At 48.6% G+C, this 16916-nt stretch overlaps 1 protein-coding gene and 1 pseudogene across 5 annotated transcripts in view; one reads left to right on the top strand and one right to left on the bottom strand.

Moving 5' to 3' along the window:
- Positions 1-16916, top strand: part of SCN5A (sodium voltage-gated channel alpha subunit 5) — a 76941-nt gene that overhangs the window by 21525 nt on the left and 38500 nt on the right. For all 5 annotated transcript variants that reach the window (XM_006910784.1, XM_025046036.1, XM_006910788.1 and 2 more), the window contains exons 6-13: positions 626-856; positions 2374-2437; positions 3739-3880; positions 4401-4598; positions 5526-5705; positions 6330-6701; positions 11499-11631; positions 12569-12807. In XM_006910784.1, the coding sequence (XP_006910846.1) occupies positions 626-856; positions 2374-2437; positions 3739-3880; positions 4401-4598; positions 5526-5705; positions 6330-6701; positions 11499-11631; positions 12569-12807 (1559 nt within the window). The remainder of the gene's footprint in view (positions 1-625; positions 857-2373; positions 2438-3738; positions 3881-4400; positions 4599-5525; positions 5706-6329; positions 6702-11498; positions 11632-12568; positions 12808-16916) is intronic.
- On the bottom strand, positions 15332-15450 carry LOC112479025 (annotated as a pseudogene).

The raw sequence follows: 16916 nt of genomic DNA, 5'->3' as shown, positions 1-16916 counted from the left end.
AGCAATGTAGGTTGACCCCTCCCCTGCCCTTGAACCTTTCCCAAAGGGGGGCCCCAGCCAGAACAGGTCCCTTAGGACATCACCCACCCACCGTGACCCTGCCAGACCTCTCTCTGCAGCCTCCGGGCACAGGCACCACCTCGCCCCGCCCAGGAATGGCTGTGTCTCTCTCCATCTCGGGATCAAGGCTGAGTACCTTCCATTGTCCTAGAATGAGCCTAATCCCAGTCTCCTTTCCATAAACTACATTTAAAGGGGCAGGCCTATTTTACCCTGGGAATAAAGCCGGAGAGGGACAGGCTTTGAGTGTTTCCTTCCTCAAGAAAATAGCGTTTTCCACACTTCTTTCGTATATTTGACTAGTGGAGAGCGAAGAGGACGGGGCCCTCTGAAAATATACGACCAGACTGGACTCCTGCCCCAGGGGGAATCAGGACAGAATCTCAGCAGAGGGGAGGGAGACTTTGGTCTGAAAAGCCTAAGAGAGGCCTCCTTCACTCTGCCCCCACCTCATGACTGCCCACCTGGCCCAGCACCCCCTCAGGCCTGCCCCCTGCTCTGGGGAGCGGGGAGCGGGATGTGTGGTGCCTCTAGGCGACCCCATGCTTGTTCTCGCCTCGCCCAGGCCTGAAGACCATTGTGGGGGCCCTGATCCAATCCGTGAAGAAGCTGGCCGACGTGATGGTCCTCACGGTCTTCTGCCTCAGCGTCTTCGCCCTCATCGGCCTGCAGCTCTTCATGGGCAATCTGAGGCACAAGTGTGTGCGCAACTTCACGGAGCTCAATGGTACCAATGGCTCCGTGGAGGCCGATGGCCTGGTCTGGGACTCACTGGACCTCTACCTCAATGATCCAGGTGTGGACTTGCCCTGGGGCCCGGGCAGGGCTTTGTGAGGCCTCCAGGGCTGGGCTACCTCCCACATCGGCCTCACCAGAGGGCAGGCCTCCCTTCAGGGCCATTCAAGCCTTCTCCGATCCTCTGGGGACCCAGCTGCATGCTCAGGGACCCTCGTCCCTGCCCTTTGAGCTTTGGGAGAGGACAGAAGAGGAGGAGGTTTCGGGCTTGCCCTCGTGAGTTGTCAGGCTAGGTGAGGAGTTGATACTTGAAGTACAGGAAGGATGGGGTTCAGTGGAGAGCCAGACAAGGGGACAGCCGCTGCAATGTTTGGGGGTGGGACCAACCCTAGAGTGTTGAGATTGGTGAGGAGACCTCTTGCCTGAAGGAGAGGAGTGTTAGTTTGGGGAAAGTGGGACACGGAGCTGGGGTAGTTTGTGAGGCTTCCATGCAAGCCCCACCTGCTCGGCATGCGATTTTTCTACTGAATTCCGGGTTCCTTGACCCAATGTTAATTCCATACGCGTGTACCGCAGAACCCCTCAAGAGGGACGGGACAAGCTCATGGACAAAGTCACGTGGGCCACTCTCGTTTCACTGAGAGCTAGTGCCATCAGTCTGAACCAGAGGCAGACACTGGTACACGACCAGATTCCACGCCTCGAGGACCCCGAGATCCATTCCGAAGTTAGGGCCTCTCATATATACCAGCAATCCACTCGAGAAAAAGAAACGTATCGACGGAAACTCAGTGAGCAAATTTGCTCATGGTTTAGCTGTGGCCACATAGCAGTGGTTCCGAAAAGTCCGTGTGTACCAGTCACCGGAAGGGCTTCGGAAAACAGACGGCTGGGCCAATCCTCCAAAGTTTCTGAGTCACTAGATCTGAACAGGTCCTCGGGAAGTTACCTTTCTATCCATTTTTCAACTGATGCTTGATGCTGCTGGTCCGGGGACCACACTTTGAGAACTGCTGCCTAAGACTAAGGTAGATAGCAGTATAGCAGTGAGTGATGGGCACTGATGGATGGCCAAAGAGGAGAGGTCCTGCGTCTCATCCGGTCAAGCCCTAGCCCTGTCCGAACAGACCACGCTGTGGCCACAGTGACTGTGCATCACTTCCACCACCTTATGCACAAGGAATTGGGTCTAGAAAGAGCTGGGTAGTAGCCTGCTGAGGCCACACTAGGTGAACTCTGCCCCAACCCCTGCTTCCTAGTTCAGGGCCACTTTTGGCCCTAGTTGGCCTCCTCGATGGCTTGGGGCAGGGTACAGAAGCTCTCCATGGGGACTTCCTGAGTCTTCCGAGAGTCCTGGAAACACTGGCAGCTGGACGTCTGGGGAGTAGCAGGAGGAAAGCCAGAGAAGCAGCCAAAGTTGCCTCTTACCTGGCTGGACAGAGGGCGAGGTCAGGGCGAGGGCGGAGAGGAAGGGGAGACCGGTGTTTGTGTCTCTACCTCTCCAAAGCCTGGGCTCGAGGCAGGAACCTGGGAGTCTGAGCCATACATGCCCCTCACCATCGGATGTTTCTCTTCCAGAAAATTACCTGCTCAAGAATGGCACCTCTGATGTGTTACTGTGCGGGAACAGCTCTGACGCCGGGTACGTGGCGCCCACTGGTGCGCCGGGGCCACCTTGCCCAGCCGGGGAACTCCTGGTGCTTTCTCAACTGACTGTGCTTTCAGTTTTTGCCCTTGACCCCAGAGACAGCGAGGCCTCCCCTCGCCTCCTCCCCTGCCAGGTCCCTGGCAGCTTCTCCACCCCACCCCTGACACAGGGAGACAGCGGCAAAGACGGTAAAGAAAGGGATGAGGGCACAAATCTGCAGGGCGGGCGAACAGAACCCAGGAGATGGGTGGGAACTGGGGGGTAGTCCAGGAGGCCCTGCAGGGACCCCCACTAGCTCAATCTCGGCTCCATTCCCTTCCAGAAGCCCTCCAGGGCTGCTCCTTCTCACTCAGGCTTCTCTCCCTCTCTGCTGATCTGTACATCAGGTCAGGAGTATGGCCTCCCCCAGCAGCTTTGACTCTCTTCCAGGGCGTCGTACACACGAGGGTCCGGGTCAGTGTGACTGTGTTATAGGTTGTTAGGTAGAGGGAGCACATGGGCTCACCTGGTGCGGAAGGTGCTCTGTGGGCTGTGGTTTCACATCCCTGAATATGAAGTTCCAGAACCTTCCTCATCACTAAAGAGATTGTCTGGGTCTTAGGACGTTGGCAAGGCCCTTTGGCTGCATCTTCCCACTTGCTGAGTCCCCCTCACCCCTTCTGTTTCATGCAAGCAAGTGCACATGAATCCAGCCAGGTGCTCCCTCTTTGGGAGGGAGACCATCCCCTCCAGCATGGTGAACTGTGGGTCTGCCTCACTGCCTGTGTACACAGACATGCAAATGGGCATGTTTTCCAGACATGGCCAGGCCCCAGCTCATTCACCCCAGAATCATCCCTTGACCCAATGGCCTGGCCTTTGACCTAGGCTTCATCCTGTTCAGCTCAGCCAAGCCTCACTGCTCCCCTGCATGCCTACACTGTGCTCGCTCACCTCGGGGTAGGCAGACAGAGGAAGACATGTGAGCCAGGCCCTCAATCCTTCCTCTGTGAAGGGAGAGGCAATTCAGACCTCAACTGGGATCGTATGTCTTATAAGCAGAAGGGAGCTGGATTTAAGCCAAGCAGAATACAGACAGGTAAAGAAAAGGGAAAGATGGTGTCCCAGGGAAGAGTTACAGCCTAAAAAGGCGTGGAGGCAGGACCAGCAGCGTGGCACTAGGTTCGTGAAGCTCAGCCTCATGAAGCAGTGGGGCATATGCTGGGCTGCCCAGGGAGACGAGTCAGGCCTGGCAAGGGTCTTGGGGACAGAGGAGCCCTTACAGCATGAGACAGAGTCTGCATGTCTGGCTACAGGACATGTCCTGAGGGCTACCGGTGCCTAAAGGCAGGAGAGAACCCTGACCACGGCTACACCAGCTTTGACTCCTTCGCCTGGGCCTTCCTCGCGCTCTTTCGCCTGATGACACAGGACTGCTGGGAGCGCCTCTATCAGCAGGTGAGTGGGTGCGCGGACCAGCAGAGGGCCACCAGGAGTGGGCTCAGGACTCACATCAGGCTGTACTAGACAGAAGTGGCCCCAGAAGCTTTTCCACAAGCGAAGGCTGAGGAAAGACAAAGGACAGAGGAAGCTTGTATCTGAGGGATGGGGGCTCAGCAAGAGTGGGATACTTCTCCATTGATGATCAAGTACCCATCCCTTCACATAAGACACACTGTGCTCTGTGAGTGGGATACTTCTCCACCCTGTGTGATGGAATAGTCCCCTCTGTAGGTACATTAACCCCTGTTGACTTACCATTCTGCCTCCCTCTGTGGGTAGCATATCTCCCCCTATACATAGGTCATTCTCTGTAGGTTAGGACACTTCCTTCTATAGGTGGGATATTCTCTACCACTTCCCCAGGCTGTGGCCACTTGAACCCCTGGCACGGCCAGACTGGGCAGCTTGGAAATACCATGACCATGACACAGAAGGGGACCCAGTGAGGATGACCTCTGCTCCCTTGTTCCCCCAGACCCTGAGGTCCGCAGGGAAGATCTACATGATATTCTTCATGCTTGTCATCTTCCTGGGTTCCTTCTACCTGGTGAACCTGATCCTGGCTGTGGTCGCTATGGCCTATGAGGAGCAAAACCAAGCCACCATCGCTGAGACCGAGGAAAAAGAAAAGCGATTCCAGGAGGCCATGGAGATGCTCAAGAAAGAACACGAGGTGGGTGAGCGGTACAGCCAAGGAGCCTCCAGACCAAGCCCTCACCTGACTGTGGGTACCTGTAAGCATGCTGCCTGCTGGGTAAATCTGGTGCCTGGAGGCGTGGTGCCTGCTGGGTAAAGATTGTGCCTGTTAGTGAGGTGCCTGGTAGATAAACATGGTGCTTGCTAGGTAAATATGGTGCCTGCTGCTAAAGGTGGGCCCTGTAAGTGTAGTGCCTGCTGGGGGAAGCTCTTCCATACTATGACCATGATGTCTTCAGGGTGAAGGTGATGGCAGCTGGGTAAAAATGGTGCCCACTAAGAAAAGGTGGTTCCTATGAACATAGTGCATGCTGGATAAAAGAAATCCATGTGTCCGTGGACATAGTTATCCTGCTCAAGGGAAGCCTTCTGGTGGGGCAGTGAGGAAGGCCCAAGTTCAGAGGCCTGAGTCAGCTCAGTAAATAAGCACTGGCAATGCTGCCCTGGTTCCCCATAGTTCCACACCCGGTGAGTGCTGGAGGCTAACTACAGAGCAAGCCTATTGGAAGCTAGGCTGTGAACATCTGCTTCTTTTCACTGCCTCACGCCACCTCCCCCAGCACTCATTCTGGTCAGCCCAACCTTCTGGAAGATCCTCTGATCTCTACTTCTGTCACTACCTCTGCTCATTAACAACTCCTCCCACCTGTCCACCACACTCCCCTCCTCTTCCAAGAGCTGTCCACATCAGCCACTCCTCTCCTCACTGGACTTTGATGTTTCTCAAAACCTCCCAGGGTCTGTGTGAGCTCGCCTCTCCACGATGTCCTTGTGTGGGGGGTAGGTGTGCAAGTCCAGTTACTAATGGGAAAAAACCGAGACACTGAGAGTTGCATGGCCTGTCTTAGCCTGAGGCTACACAAAGTCTCAGTGACCAAGACACCCCTCTCCTACCCTTTTCCAGGCCCTCACCATCAGGGGTGTGGACACCGTGTCCCGCAGCTCCTTGGAGATGTCCCCTTTGGCTCTAGTAACCGGCCGTGAGAGAAGGAGCAAGAGGAGAAAACGAATGTCTTCAGGGACGGAGGAGTGTGGGGATGAGAGGTTCCCCAAGTCTGACTCGGAGGATGGTCTCAGAGCAATGGTAATCCCTGGCCGTGGCCCTGGCCCTTTCGGGGTGGATCTGGCAGCACAAGCCCATCGTGCTAGGCCCCTAGTGCTGTCGCAGCCCCCACGGTTGCTCCCCAAGGAGGGTACTTGAGCCCCTGGCAGCCCCACTTGTTTCCTATGGCCGTTCTTGGTGTAGAGGAGCCCTGGGCAGCGGGTCAGGGTAGTTTGGGTGTTACGATATCCCCAGCCTCAGCTAAGTCCCCAGAATTGGGCTGGGGCCGGAGGGCGCCCTGTAGTGTGGATTTGTTAGGAGACCAAAGACATGACCATATGAGCGAGGGGCATGGCCGACTATCCCAGGTAGGTCCTGAGCCCCACTGATCTGCACAGCAGGAGCCTTCCTGCCTCCTGTCCACCTGCCCAGCCTTAGCCCCACCTTCAGGCCCAGGTGAGCTTCAATTTCAAAGTCCCAGAGGCACAGGTTCCAGGTGAGCAGAGATCCAGGATTTCTCTAACCCTTTACCCTTTCCCCGAGCACCCAATTCTGTGTGCTCGGCTAAAGCACTCAAAGCTCCAAAGCTGCAGCTGATGCCGCAAGAGATAGGCTAGGAGCACTTGAAGAGCGGGCTTGGTCACATCCCCGCTTTTGTGCCCTCAGAATCGTCTCAGCCTTACCCACGGGCTCAGCAGGACCTCTATGAAGCCACGCTCCAGCCGCGGGAGCATTTTCACCTTTCGCCGGCGAGACCTGGGTTCCGAGACAGATTTTGCAGATGACGAAAACAGCACAGCAGGGGACAGTGAGAGCCACCGCACGTCACTGCTGGTGCCCTGGCCCCTGCGCCGGCCTAGTGCCCAGGCACAGCCCAGTCCCGGGACCTCGGGCCTTGGCCACGCCCTCAATGGCAAAAGGAACAGTACTGTGGACTGCAATGGGGTGGTCTCTTTGCTGGGGGCAGGCGACCCTGAGGCCACCTCCCCAGGGAGCCACCTCCTTCGCCCTATGATGCTGGAGCGCCCCCCAGACACGGTGAGCTGGCCCCATGACGCAGCCCCAGGACAGATATGGTCTCCCCACTGGTCCCAGTGTCTGGTCCAGAAACACCAAGTATTTACTGAGCACCTAGTATGTGCTGAGTTCTGGGAGTGTGTTGTGGTGATAAACAGGATGATAGTTAAACATTTAGCAACTGGTAAGGCCCGGGCATTGAGACGCCATGGTGGCACAGGACCGATGTCCGGGGGGACCTGTATGTGCCATGTGTTAAAGGAGTAGAGCTGCTGGATCCTGGGCAATCCAGGGGCTCCTGGGAGAAGGGCCAGAGTGGCAAAGGGGCACTTACCAGATTCTGGGCAATAATTATTCGCCAAGATTGAAATATTTTAGTACTTTAAAACTGATAACTCTGTATTGTCCCGAGTACTAAGTCCTGTGGGAGGGCAAACGCAGAGAAGGAGAAGGAACCCCTATTCACTAGGAGGCATTTTAGCAAAGACCTGAAAGAGGCGAGGGTGGGAGCCAGGCTGCTCTTTGACCCTGTGAGAGGCAGCATGAAGAGTGGGATAGCACCCAGATTCTGGAGACAAACTGGGTGTGAATCCCGGCTCATGGCTTACCAGCTGGACGGTCGTGGGTAAGTTACTTTATTTCTCTGTGTGTCTCTCATCTGTAAAATGGATTAAAAATCTCCATCTCAGGATTGCTGCAAGAAGCAATGGGCTACGATGGGGAAAGCAAGCAGTACATGCATGAGTATGTGGATGTCGCGATAACGCCGTAATAACATACTGTCGTTACATCATCTGCGGGAGGCATTTCCAGGCCTAGAGAATAGCAAGTGCAAAAGCCCCGAGGCAGAAACGAGCCTAGATGAGCCTATGGGAGGAAGTGCAATGAAGTCAGTGCGGCTGGAGCCCAGGGAGCAAAGGGGAGAGGCGTTGAAGTTATCGTCAGAAAGGCAGTGGGAAGGGCCAGGCTAGAACAGGAAAGGCCAGTTAGAGTTTTGATCACTCAGCCAATCCCTTGACAGACAAATGACTACCCTATCAGCCATGGAGTATCCTTACTGACCCCTGGCCCCCCAACACAGTGCCCAGAGCAGCCCACCCAGGAAAAGGGTAAACACGTAGCTCAGACCCCAATGCCTATAGGGAGACGGAGGAGGGCAGCCTTTCTGAGAACTAGGATGGGACAGGAAGACTTACCAGGAAGATGGAGGCGAGGCTGAAGAGGGACAGCTCACGGCCAGATGGCCTGTTTTGCTCCAGTTCAGACACTTGCTCTAGCTGTGAGACTCTGCACAGATTAACTCATCTCTCTGGGCCTCAATTTCCTCATCTGTAAGAGGAGAATTAAGTTAATATCTACGTCAGTAGGTTGTGGTGAGGATTAAGTTAAAACCTACCCGATGCTTAGACCAGTACTTGCCTCAAGTTCAAATAATTACTATTATCTGCTATCGTAATTATTAAACAGGAAGGAATAAAGACTCCTGGGGTGCATTGCAGAGTGCCAGGGGCCCACATGCTGCTCTGGAGCAGGAAGTCAAGGAGAGGGCCCTGGAAACCCACTGGGGGAAGACCACAGCTTCTGGGTGGGTCTAGGGAGGCCCCTGGCCATCATCACCTGAAGGGTGGAGTGTCTGACTTTCCAGGCACATCAGATCCCAGTGGCTGCAGCCCCCCTGCGGTTCCAGCCCTAGAGCCTCAGCCTTGTGGAATCAGGTCAGCAGCCTGGAAGCTAATAGAATTTCCTAATCTCATTAGGGAGAAAATCATCTCATTGTAGTGCACATGTCAGGAGGAATCCAAGTTCAAACACTTCATTACCAGGAATTCTGACTTCACCCATTCACACTTCTGTGAGGCCCATTTGTAACCTTAAAGCGATTAGCAGGCCAAGGGGGTCATTGGCAAAGTTAAAGGAATTAGTGGACCTAGATGGAGACAGTGAACAGTTAAAGAGATTAGCAGGCTCTAGGCCCCTGGGAATACCTTCTTGGCTCCTACTCCGTTCCCAATGAGACATTTCTGCCCAGTTCTAGTCTGAAAACAAAGCACAATGCCAGGCACATAGTGGGTGCTCAGTCAACATGGGATAGGAAGAAGTACGTGCCCAACAGACCCTCACATTTAATTTATCTAGATTGGGAGGTAGAGGACGAAGATTTACTTTGTCTACTGTCTACACAGGAGTGCCTGACCCTGAAGGCCAGCTGGAGCTAGGGGAGGCACAGTGAACAGCCATCCTTCTCCCTCCACACGTTAGACTTTCATCCTCCTTCCTCCTGGTCACCTAGCAAGTTAGGAGCAGAGGTAGAGCTCTAACTCAAGCCGCCTGCTGCGTTGAGTGCCAGGCAGTGTTTGAGGCTCCAGAGTTACAGCAATGAACAAAACAGATGAGAGCTCTGCCTTCGTGGAGTTTACATTATAGTCGGGAAGACAGTAAACTAACTAATCAGTATTTCCAGGTAGCAATCAGGCAGTAGAAAGTTGCTAAGGGGAGAGTCGGGGATGGGAGCTATTCGTTAGAATACTTAGGGAAGTCCTTCCTGCGGAGGTGACATTAATATTGACAGGCAAATGATTTAGGAAGCCAGCCACCAAGACGTGGAAGAATAGTGTTTTAGGCAGAGGGGACAGTGAGTGCAAAGGCTCTTAAAAGAAATAGACTTGACATGTTCAAGAGATGAGAGGGCAAGGTATGGTAGAATTAGCAGAAAGGGATATGAAATAAGTTCGAAGAGTTAGGATTTGGACAATGCAGGCCTTGTAAGTGATAGACAAGTTTGGACTTACTCTGAATAAGGTGAGAACTAGTGGACTGGAGGGAGCTGTTGCTCAGAAGAGTATCACGATCTGATTTTTAAGAGACTTCCTTTCTGCTATGTAGAAAATAGAGGAGAGAGAAGAAGAGGCCAGTTAGGAGGCTGTTGTGGTAGTTTTAGGAAATGGATGATGATAGCTTGCACTAGGATGGTGTATCAGTCAGCTCCTGCCACAATAATGCTGTATAACAAACTACCCCTGAAGTCAGTGACTAACAGCAAGGCTTTATTCTCATGCTCACTTATATGTGTGAAGTGAGGGCTAGGCTGGGTAGCTCTGCTTCAGACCGCAAATGGGGTTGGCTTCACACTGTGGGGAAGGCTCAGGGCTGCTCCTCCTCTCTTTGTGCTGAGGCCCAGGCTGAAAGGGTGGCAGCTATCTGGGGGAGCTCTCTGGAGAATTACTAGAGCTCAAGAGCAAAGCAAATGGCACAGCATGTTTAAGCCTCTGTCCAGATCATGCCTACTAAAATTCCATTGGCCAAAGCAAGTGTATCATTAATAGAACAGGGAACTTTATTCACCGATGGTGGAAGGGGTAAATAAATGGTAACAAACTATCACAGACAGTAAAGGAGGAGGAGAGAAGTTGGGAGAATTTAAGACATGCTGGTGAGTTAAGCTGGCCAGATTTGTGGTTGCGTTGGACCTAGGATCCTAGTGTTATATCAGCTACGTCAGCCCTCTCTTCAACACCTCCAGTAACTGGGAGCTCACTACCGCCCTAGGCAACATTTCAGGGTAGTCCCACTAACTGCGAAGGCTGACCTGAACTTGAGCCCAGATCCATTTGGGATCCACCCCAGACCATGGCTCTGTCACCCTGAGTAGCCTGGGCCCAACTTCTCTGTGGCCCGCAGAGATTATGGAACCATACTGAACAGCCCAAGGCCTTTAGCAGACTCATCACAGACTCACAGATTGTGGTCACGCAGGGCTATGCTGGTGTGAAGCCTTTGCAGGCACCCCACCTAGTTCTATGGGGGGCTGCGAGTAAGCCTAGAGATGCTTGCTGTCAGCTCCCTTCATCAGGACATGCCACATCTCCGTTTGCAGGCCTGATTCTTTGACTAACAAAAATGATGCAAGCATGTTGAAAACAGATCCAACGGTGCAGAAGTACATGAAGTAAAAAGGAACTCCTCCCTCTCCTTCCCCTGCCCCCCGCAATCCCACTCCCCACATACACCCACTTTAACAGTTCGGTGTGTGTCTTCCAGGTCTTTTTCCTGTTTTTTTTTTTTTTTCTTTTCTTTTTTCACCCCATCAAACTGGCTTGGAAGTACTCCCAAGGGAACACACATGGAACTACTTTGTTCTCTTTAGTGTCTATATCAGAGCCAAATTTTATCCATAATTGATTTTAAAATTCTTCCTATTGATTAGTTGTTTTGTTTTTGTGATATTAAAAACAATGCTTCAGCGAACATCATTGCATGTATATTTTTGGTGCACATGTATAAATATTTATGAAGTTAGATTACTAGATGAGGAATTGCAGAGCCAATTTAAAATTTTCTTGGTAAATGGAGCCAAACTGCCTCCACAAAAGCTCCTACTAGCTATGTCAAAGCACTGTGCCTTATGCTTCTATTAATGTTACCTTAGAGCATGGTAGATTTTTTTCCAGCTTCTTTATGCTCTTGACTCTAGGGAGCTTGTGGTCAATTAAGACTACCAGATTATTTTTGCATGGACTAACATGTATGACGGCATCTCATTACTAGAACTTGGTCGTTTCCTGTTGACAGTCAAGAATCACCATTGATGAGAAACGTGAAGAAGAAAAGAGAATGAAGGATATTATGATTGCTGGGAGGGATAGGGGGAGTTGTTAACTGGGAGGGAGTTGGGAGCAGAGAAGCCCAGAACCTGTGTTCCATCGAGACCTACATCTTGTCTCCCTGTGACACCCTCCCAAATCTGAGTCTGGGACAACTGTCCCAGGCCCAGCAGGATGCCCATCCCTGGGCTGATGGATATCTCCTGACTGTACCCAGACCACACCGTCGGAGGAGGCAGGCAGGCCCCAGATGCTGACCCCCCAGGCTCCGTGTGTGGATGGCTTCGAAGGGCCAAGAGAGCGGCAGCGGGCCCTCAGCGCAGTCAGTGTCCTCACCAGCGCCCTGGAAGGTCAGCACCCCCAGTGTCATCCAGACACACCCCACTTCTGGTTCAGGCACCCTCACCGTTACCTTGACCTGAGCCAGGCATCCTCCAGCTGCTTGGCCGGCCTTGACATCCCGCAGTGGTCTCAGACTTTTTAGTTTGTGTCACCTATCATAGGTAGCTTTTCATTTTTCCCACTTATTCTTTCCTGGGCATTCTCAGGAGCCATGGCTGTTTCTTCTAAACATTCCTGCAGCTGTCCTGGTTTGTCCCAGGGGCTTAGTCTCATCCTCTCCCCTCCCAAGCATCTCCATGTCTGCCTGGGATCAGCCTGGCCTAAGTATGCCTCTTTTAACGTCTTCCCAGTCATTCCTGTACTCACCACAGGCTGTTCCAGGCCTCCTATGCCGGTCCCAGCCAGTCCCACCCTGGGCAACCCCACATCCGTTCCATTCAGAACTCGCACCCCCCATGTTGTTTCCTCCTGTCCCATATGTATTCATATTTTTTCCAGCCTATCCCAGGCAACCCCCTATCTGTCCTAACATGTCACAGATGTCCACATCTATTCCTACCTGTTCTATCCTGGATGTCCTTATGTCTGAACTTGACTGTCTCAGATGTTAGCTCTTCCTTCTCAGTCTGTCCTCCCTCGAGTGTCCCCATTATCTCAAGAGAGCCTACATGTGTTTTAATCTGTCCTATCCCAGTTTTCCCTATTTTTTTTTCTGGCCTCCTATTCCTGTGGCTCTCTTCTCTCAGATTTCCAGAGTAAGGAGTGAAGACACAGGCTGCCCCTTCCCTTAGCCTTTCCTTAGCCTTCCCTGCCCCTTTCGCCATCCCCCTGTCATGTATCGGCCCTGTCATCTCCCCAGGTAAGTCATACCTCTTTTCTGAACTACCACAAGTTATAGATGAGTCAGTCAACAAAACAAACTAGTCACCTGTCTGTTCTCCCCAGAGCTGGAGGAGTCTCACCGCAAGTGTCCACCATGCTGGAACCGCTTTGCCCAGCGCTACCTGATCTGGGAGTGCTGCCCATTGTGGATCTCCATTAAGCAGAAAGTGAAGTTCATGGTCATGGACCCTTTTGCTGACCTCACCATCACCATGTGCATCGTGCTTAACACACTCTTCATGGCACTGGAGCACTACAACATGACAACTGAATTCGAGGAGATGCTGCAGGTTGGAAACCTGGTAAGGGCCACAAGGAGCTGACTCTAAAATGGGCATTCTAGCATGAAAGGCTCTCGGCCAGCTGTCACAGCCTTCATGGGTCAGGGAGGAGGGATCCAGACACAGAAGACTCATCTAATGGTAGGAGTCATTGTGGAAGACATCTTGAAGAAGAGAATTTCAGGATCAGCTTTTAAGGAGCTGAGAGATGTAGCTGGGAGTGAGACATTGGAGATAAAGGTTAATGAAGATTCCCAGAGGCTAGAAAACATAAGTGAGGTGGACGGGGAGCCTGAAATGTGTGAGGACATGAAATTTGGAATAGTAGTTGGAGCAGGGGAGTGTATGCAGAAGGAGGCTATTCTGTTATAGATGGAGCTTGCATTAAGTGAGCATCAGAGTTTGGTGGATAGAAAAAAGGATGGATGGATTGTTGGATGGAGAGAAGGACGGAAAGAGGGACAGAGGGTTGGATGGATGGATGGATGGATGGATGGATGGATGGATGGATGGATGGATGGATGGATAGATAGCTAAGTGCAGTAAGTAAATCAAGCAGAGCCAGATTTGAGTTCTGTCTCAGCTCTTACTATGTGACCTCAAGAAAATTACTTAGTCTCAGTAATTGACACAATACATATTTGTTGAATTTAATAAATGTAAAATTAGTATGACTATCAACCTCAAAGGAAGCTAATGAGGATTGAATAAGATAATGTGCGTAATGTGCTTGACTCAGAGTTTGATACACAATAATCACTAAAGATAAATGATAGCTGTGGTTATTATCGTTGTTATATTAAAGAGACTGTCCCTGGAAGTCAGAATATCTGGGTTCTAATTCTGATTTTTATCTCTTGAAATCAAATCAAGTCCTGCCTCTTCGCTATAAAGATGAGAAACGGAGGCCTGAGAGGTGACATAGTGGTGACAGAATTGGGCATGTAGCTGCTGTCTCCTGACTCTGAGCAACAGAGCTCTACTGGTTCTGTCCAGATAAAAACTGTCAGCCCTTCTCGAGGGGATTCTAGGGCAAGACTGGCAAGGAGCCCACTGGCCTCTAAAGGAGCTCCTGGGATCATCACTGAGTCTGGGTGGAGGGAGGAGGCGATTCGGTCCAATCTCTCTCTTACTGCAGACCCAGCCCTGTCTTGGTCTCAGCAGACAGGTCTCCCACACTGTGAGGTATAAAGACTATTTTCTTTTATTACTTTCTATATCCAGGACTCTAGATAGTTCTCTAGAGGATCTATTCAAATTTTTTCACAAATGTGAGTCCATTGGCTATAATTCTATTTTTATATGCAAACTGAAAGGAAAACTAAATCTCAGTCTGTAGGAAGCTCATAGCACAATCAATTGTGCTTCCCTCGTGTTGGTCTTTAAATGGTGGTTATGTAGGGTTTTGGTTGAATGTAGTTTTCATGGAATGTGACCATTGGGTTGGACTGAGCAGCAGCAAGTCAAGATGACAAAGCACTGGTGGCTTCATTGGGTCACTAAGTAGTGATTGAATTGCAGCTGTGTTAAACTTGTAGATCAATTATTAGTAGTAGGTCATAAAGTTGGATGATAGCTATATTTTGTTCCGTTTGGATACCTTTATTGCTGGCATGTAAGGTTTTTATTGTCTTGCAGTTAATACATGTTAGATGGTTTAAATATTAAGTGTAAAGAAACAAAACCACAAAAATAAGCATGAGTAAATAATCTTGGTATGGGAAAAGCCTTTCTAAGCATGTCACTAATGACAAATTACATAAAGGAGAAGGTTGATAGATTTAAATAACCTTTAGCCCATCATATAATCAAAGGTAAAATGCAAATGAGACTTCCTAGCAATATTATAGACAAGAAAACCTGAAAAGTCTCTGACTATGAAACAATTAAAAATATAGCAAATATTCTTTGACATGCATAACAAAGTTCATGAGAAACTAACAAAAATGGCCAGGTGCCAAAAACAAAGAGGGTCTTCAAAACTATAGCAGTAAACATGTGAAATGGTTCTGTAGTTGCCCTGGATTAGAGGGGAGGAGTTGATGATTTGACTAATCTGGAGTTTAGATTTCAGTGAACATGTAGCTACAAGACATGTCTTTGGGACAGTGTGTGTAGGGGTTGGAACTGAGTAGCCCCATAAGAATATAACCCTATATTCAGTAAAAAAGGTGGACAAGAAAAAATCCACATACCGATACTGGGAGATGATAAAGAAGAAAGCTTCAGTCACAGCCAGCAAATGCAGTACTTAGAGGGAAATTTATAATCTAAAGCATATACATTAAAAAAGAAAAGTTAAATTAATGAGCCAGGCATTTGACTCAAGTAGTTAGAAAAATAATAAGTAAAAACTCAAAGAAAATTGAAGAGCAGAAATAAATAGAATAATTTTAAAAGTTTAATTAGAAAGAAGTGATTTTTTTTATTTTTTATTTTTTTATTATATATATATATATATATTTCTTTAGGTGAAGCAACCCTTGGTTGACCTCACATATTGCAAGGACCTTGTCAACTTATGTACCTTATTTTTTACTTTTTACGCCTATAGCACCTGGTCTTTCTAGATGGTCTTTCATCCAAGTACTAACCAGGCCCAACTCTGCTTAGCTTCTGAGATCAGACGGGATCACGCTTGTTCAGGGTGGCTTGGCTGTAGACGGGAGTTTTCTTTCTTTTTTTTTTTTTAATTATTTTTGACAAGACTAATAGACAAATTTTTAGCAATATTAAAATAGAAAAAATCAAAGGTACAAATAAACAATATTAAGAATAGGAAAAGGGCATAACTATACAAACAGTAAAGATTAAAACACAATATAAAACATTATAAACAACTTAATGCTGGTAAATTTTGAACAGACTAAGTGAAGATTTTCTTAAAAGAATATGTTACCAAGAAGAGATTTAAGACCATAAAAGAAAGAGAAAAAGTAAACCAAAACAAATCCATCAGTGCATGATTAAGAAAAATCAAATAAATAAAGAAAAAAACTCCTCATGATCAAGTTGGGTTTATTCTAGGTACGTATGCTCTCCCCTTTGATGTGGAAAAATCATCTAATAAAATTAAACTCTTTGTGATAAGAACTCCTTGCAGACTAGAAATAATCTAACAAAAATATCTGCAAAATTCTATAGGAAATATTATACTTGACCATAAAACGTTAGCAGCCTTCCCGTTTAAAGCCAAGAACGAACATAGATATGGTGGTGAAGCTGGTGGTGATCATAGTTAGTACTTGTTGAACACCTAATTACCAATAACAATCAGTAAGGGAGATGCTATTATTTTTTATTATAATAATAATAATAATAATTATTATTATTATTATTATTATTATTATTGTTGTTGTTATTATTATTATTATTTTACTGGTAATGGAACAGAGGCACAGAGTAGTCAAACAATTTAAGCAAGGTCACACAGCCAGGAAATGGTAGAGCCAGGGTTCAAATCCAAGCAGTTTGTCTCTAGAGCCCATGCTCTTACGCAGTGCACTACACTGCTATGCTGAACCTCTAGCTTTCTGCCCATCTCCCTGCTTCCAGTCCAAATTATGCTGGAGGTCCTTGTCACCATAGTAAGAAGAAATAATGAAGAAAGGAAAGAAAACAGATCTAATATTTTCCAGATTATGTCATAATCTATATAAATAATTCAAGAAAATCTGCAGAGAGATTATTAGAACTAATAAGAGAATTCAACAATGTCAGAAGGTACAGGCTCAATTTACCAAAATTAATTCTGTTCCTTACCAGCGTGATCATATGGAGAGAGCAATTCTGAAAAGTTAAAACTTTTAAAAATAAATAGCAATAAAAACTATGAGGAATCTAGAAATAATGTAGCAAAAGATTATAAATTTTATATTAGTAAAATTATAAAACTATTGAAAAAGAGAAAAGACTTAAATTAGTGGAGAGATATGCTATTTTTGTGGAAGAAAGTCTCAATATTGTAGAGATATCAGTCCTTCTGAAATTAACCTAGATCTTTAATGTATTTCCAATCAAAATCCCAACACATTTTTTTCCATGGGACTTGACAAGGTAATCCTAAATTCATATGGAAATATAAAGTCTATGAAGATAAATTAAGGAATAAGATGGGGAATTCACTACAT

Source organism: Pteropus alecto, unplaced genomic scaffold, assembly GCF_000325575.1.
Source record: "Pteropus alecto unplaced genomic scaffold, ASM32557v1 scaffold354, whole genome shotgun sequence".
NCBI classification, from domain to species: domain Eukaryota; kingdom Metazoa; phylum Chordata; class Mammalia; order Chiroptera; family Pteropodidae; genus Pteropus; species Pteropus alecto.
Note: the sequence above shows the minus strand (reverse complement) of the source record. Positions and strands in the feature narration are given on the sequence as shown.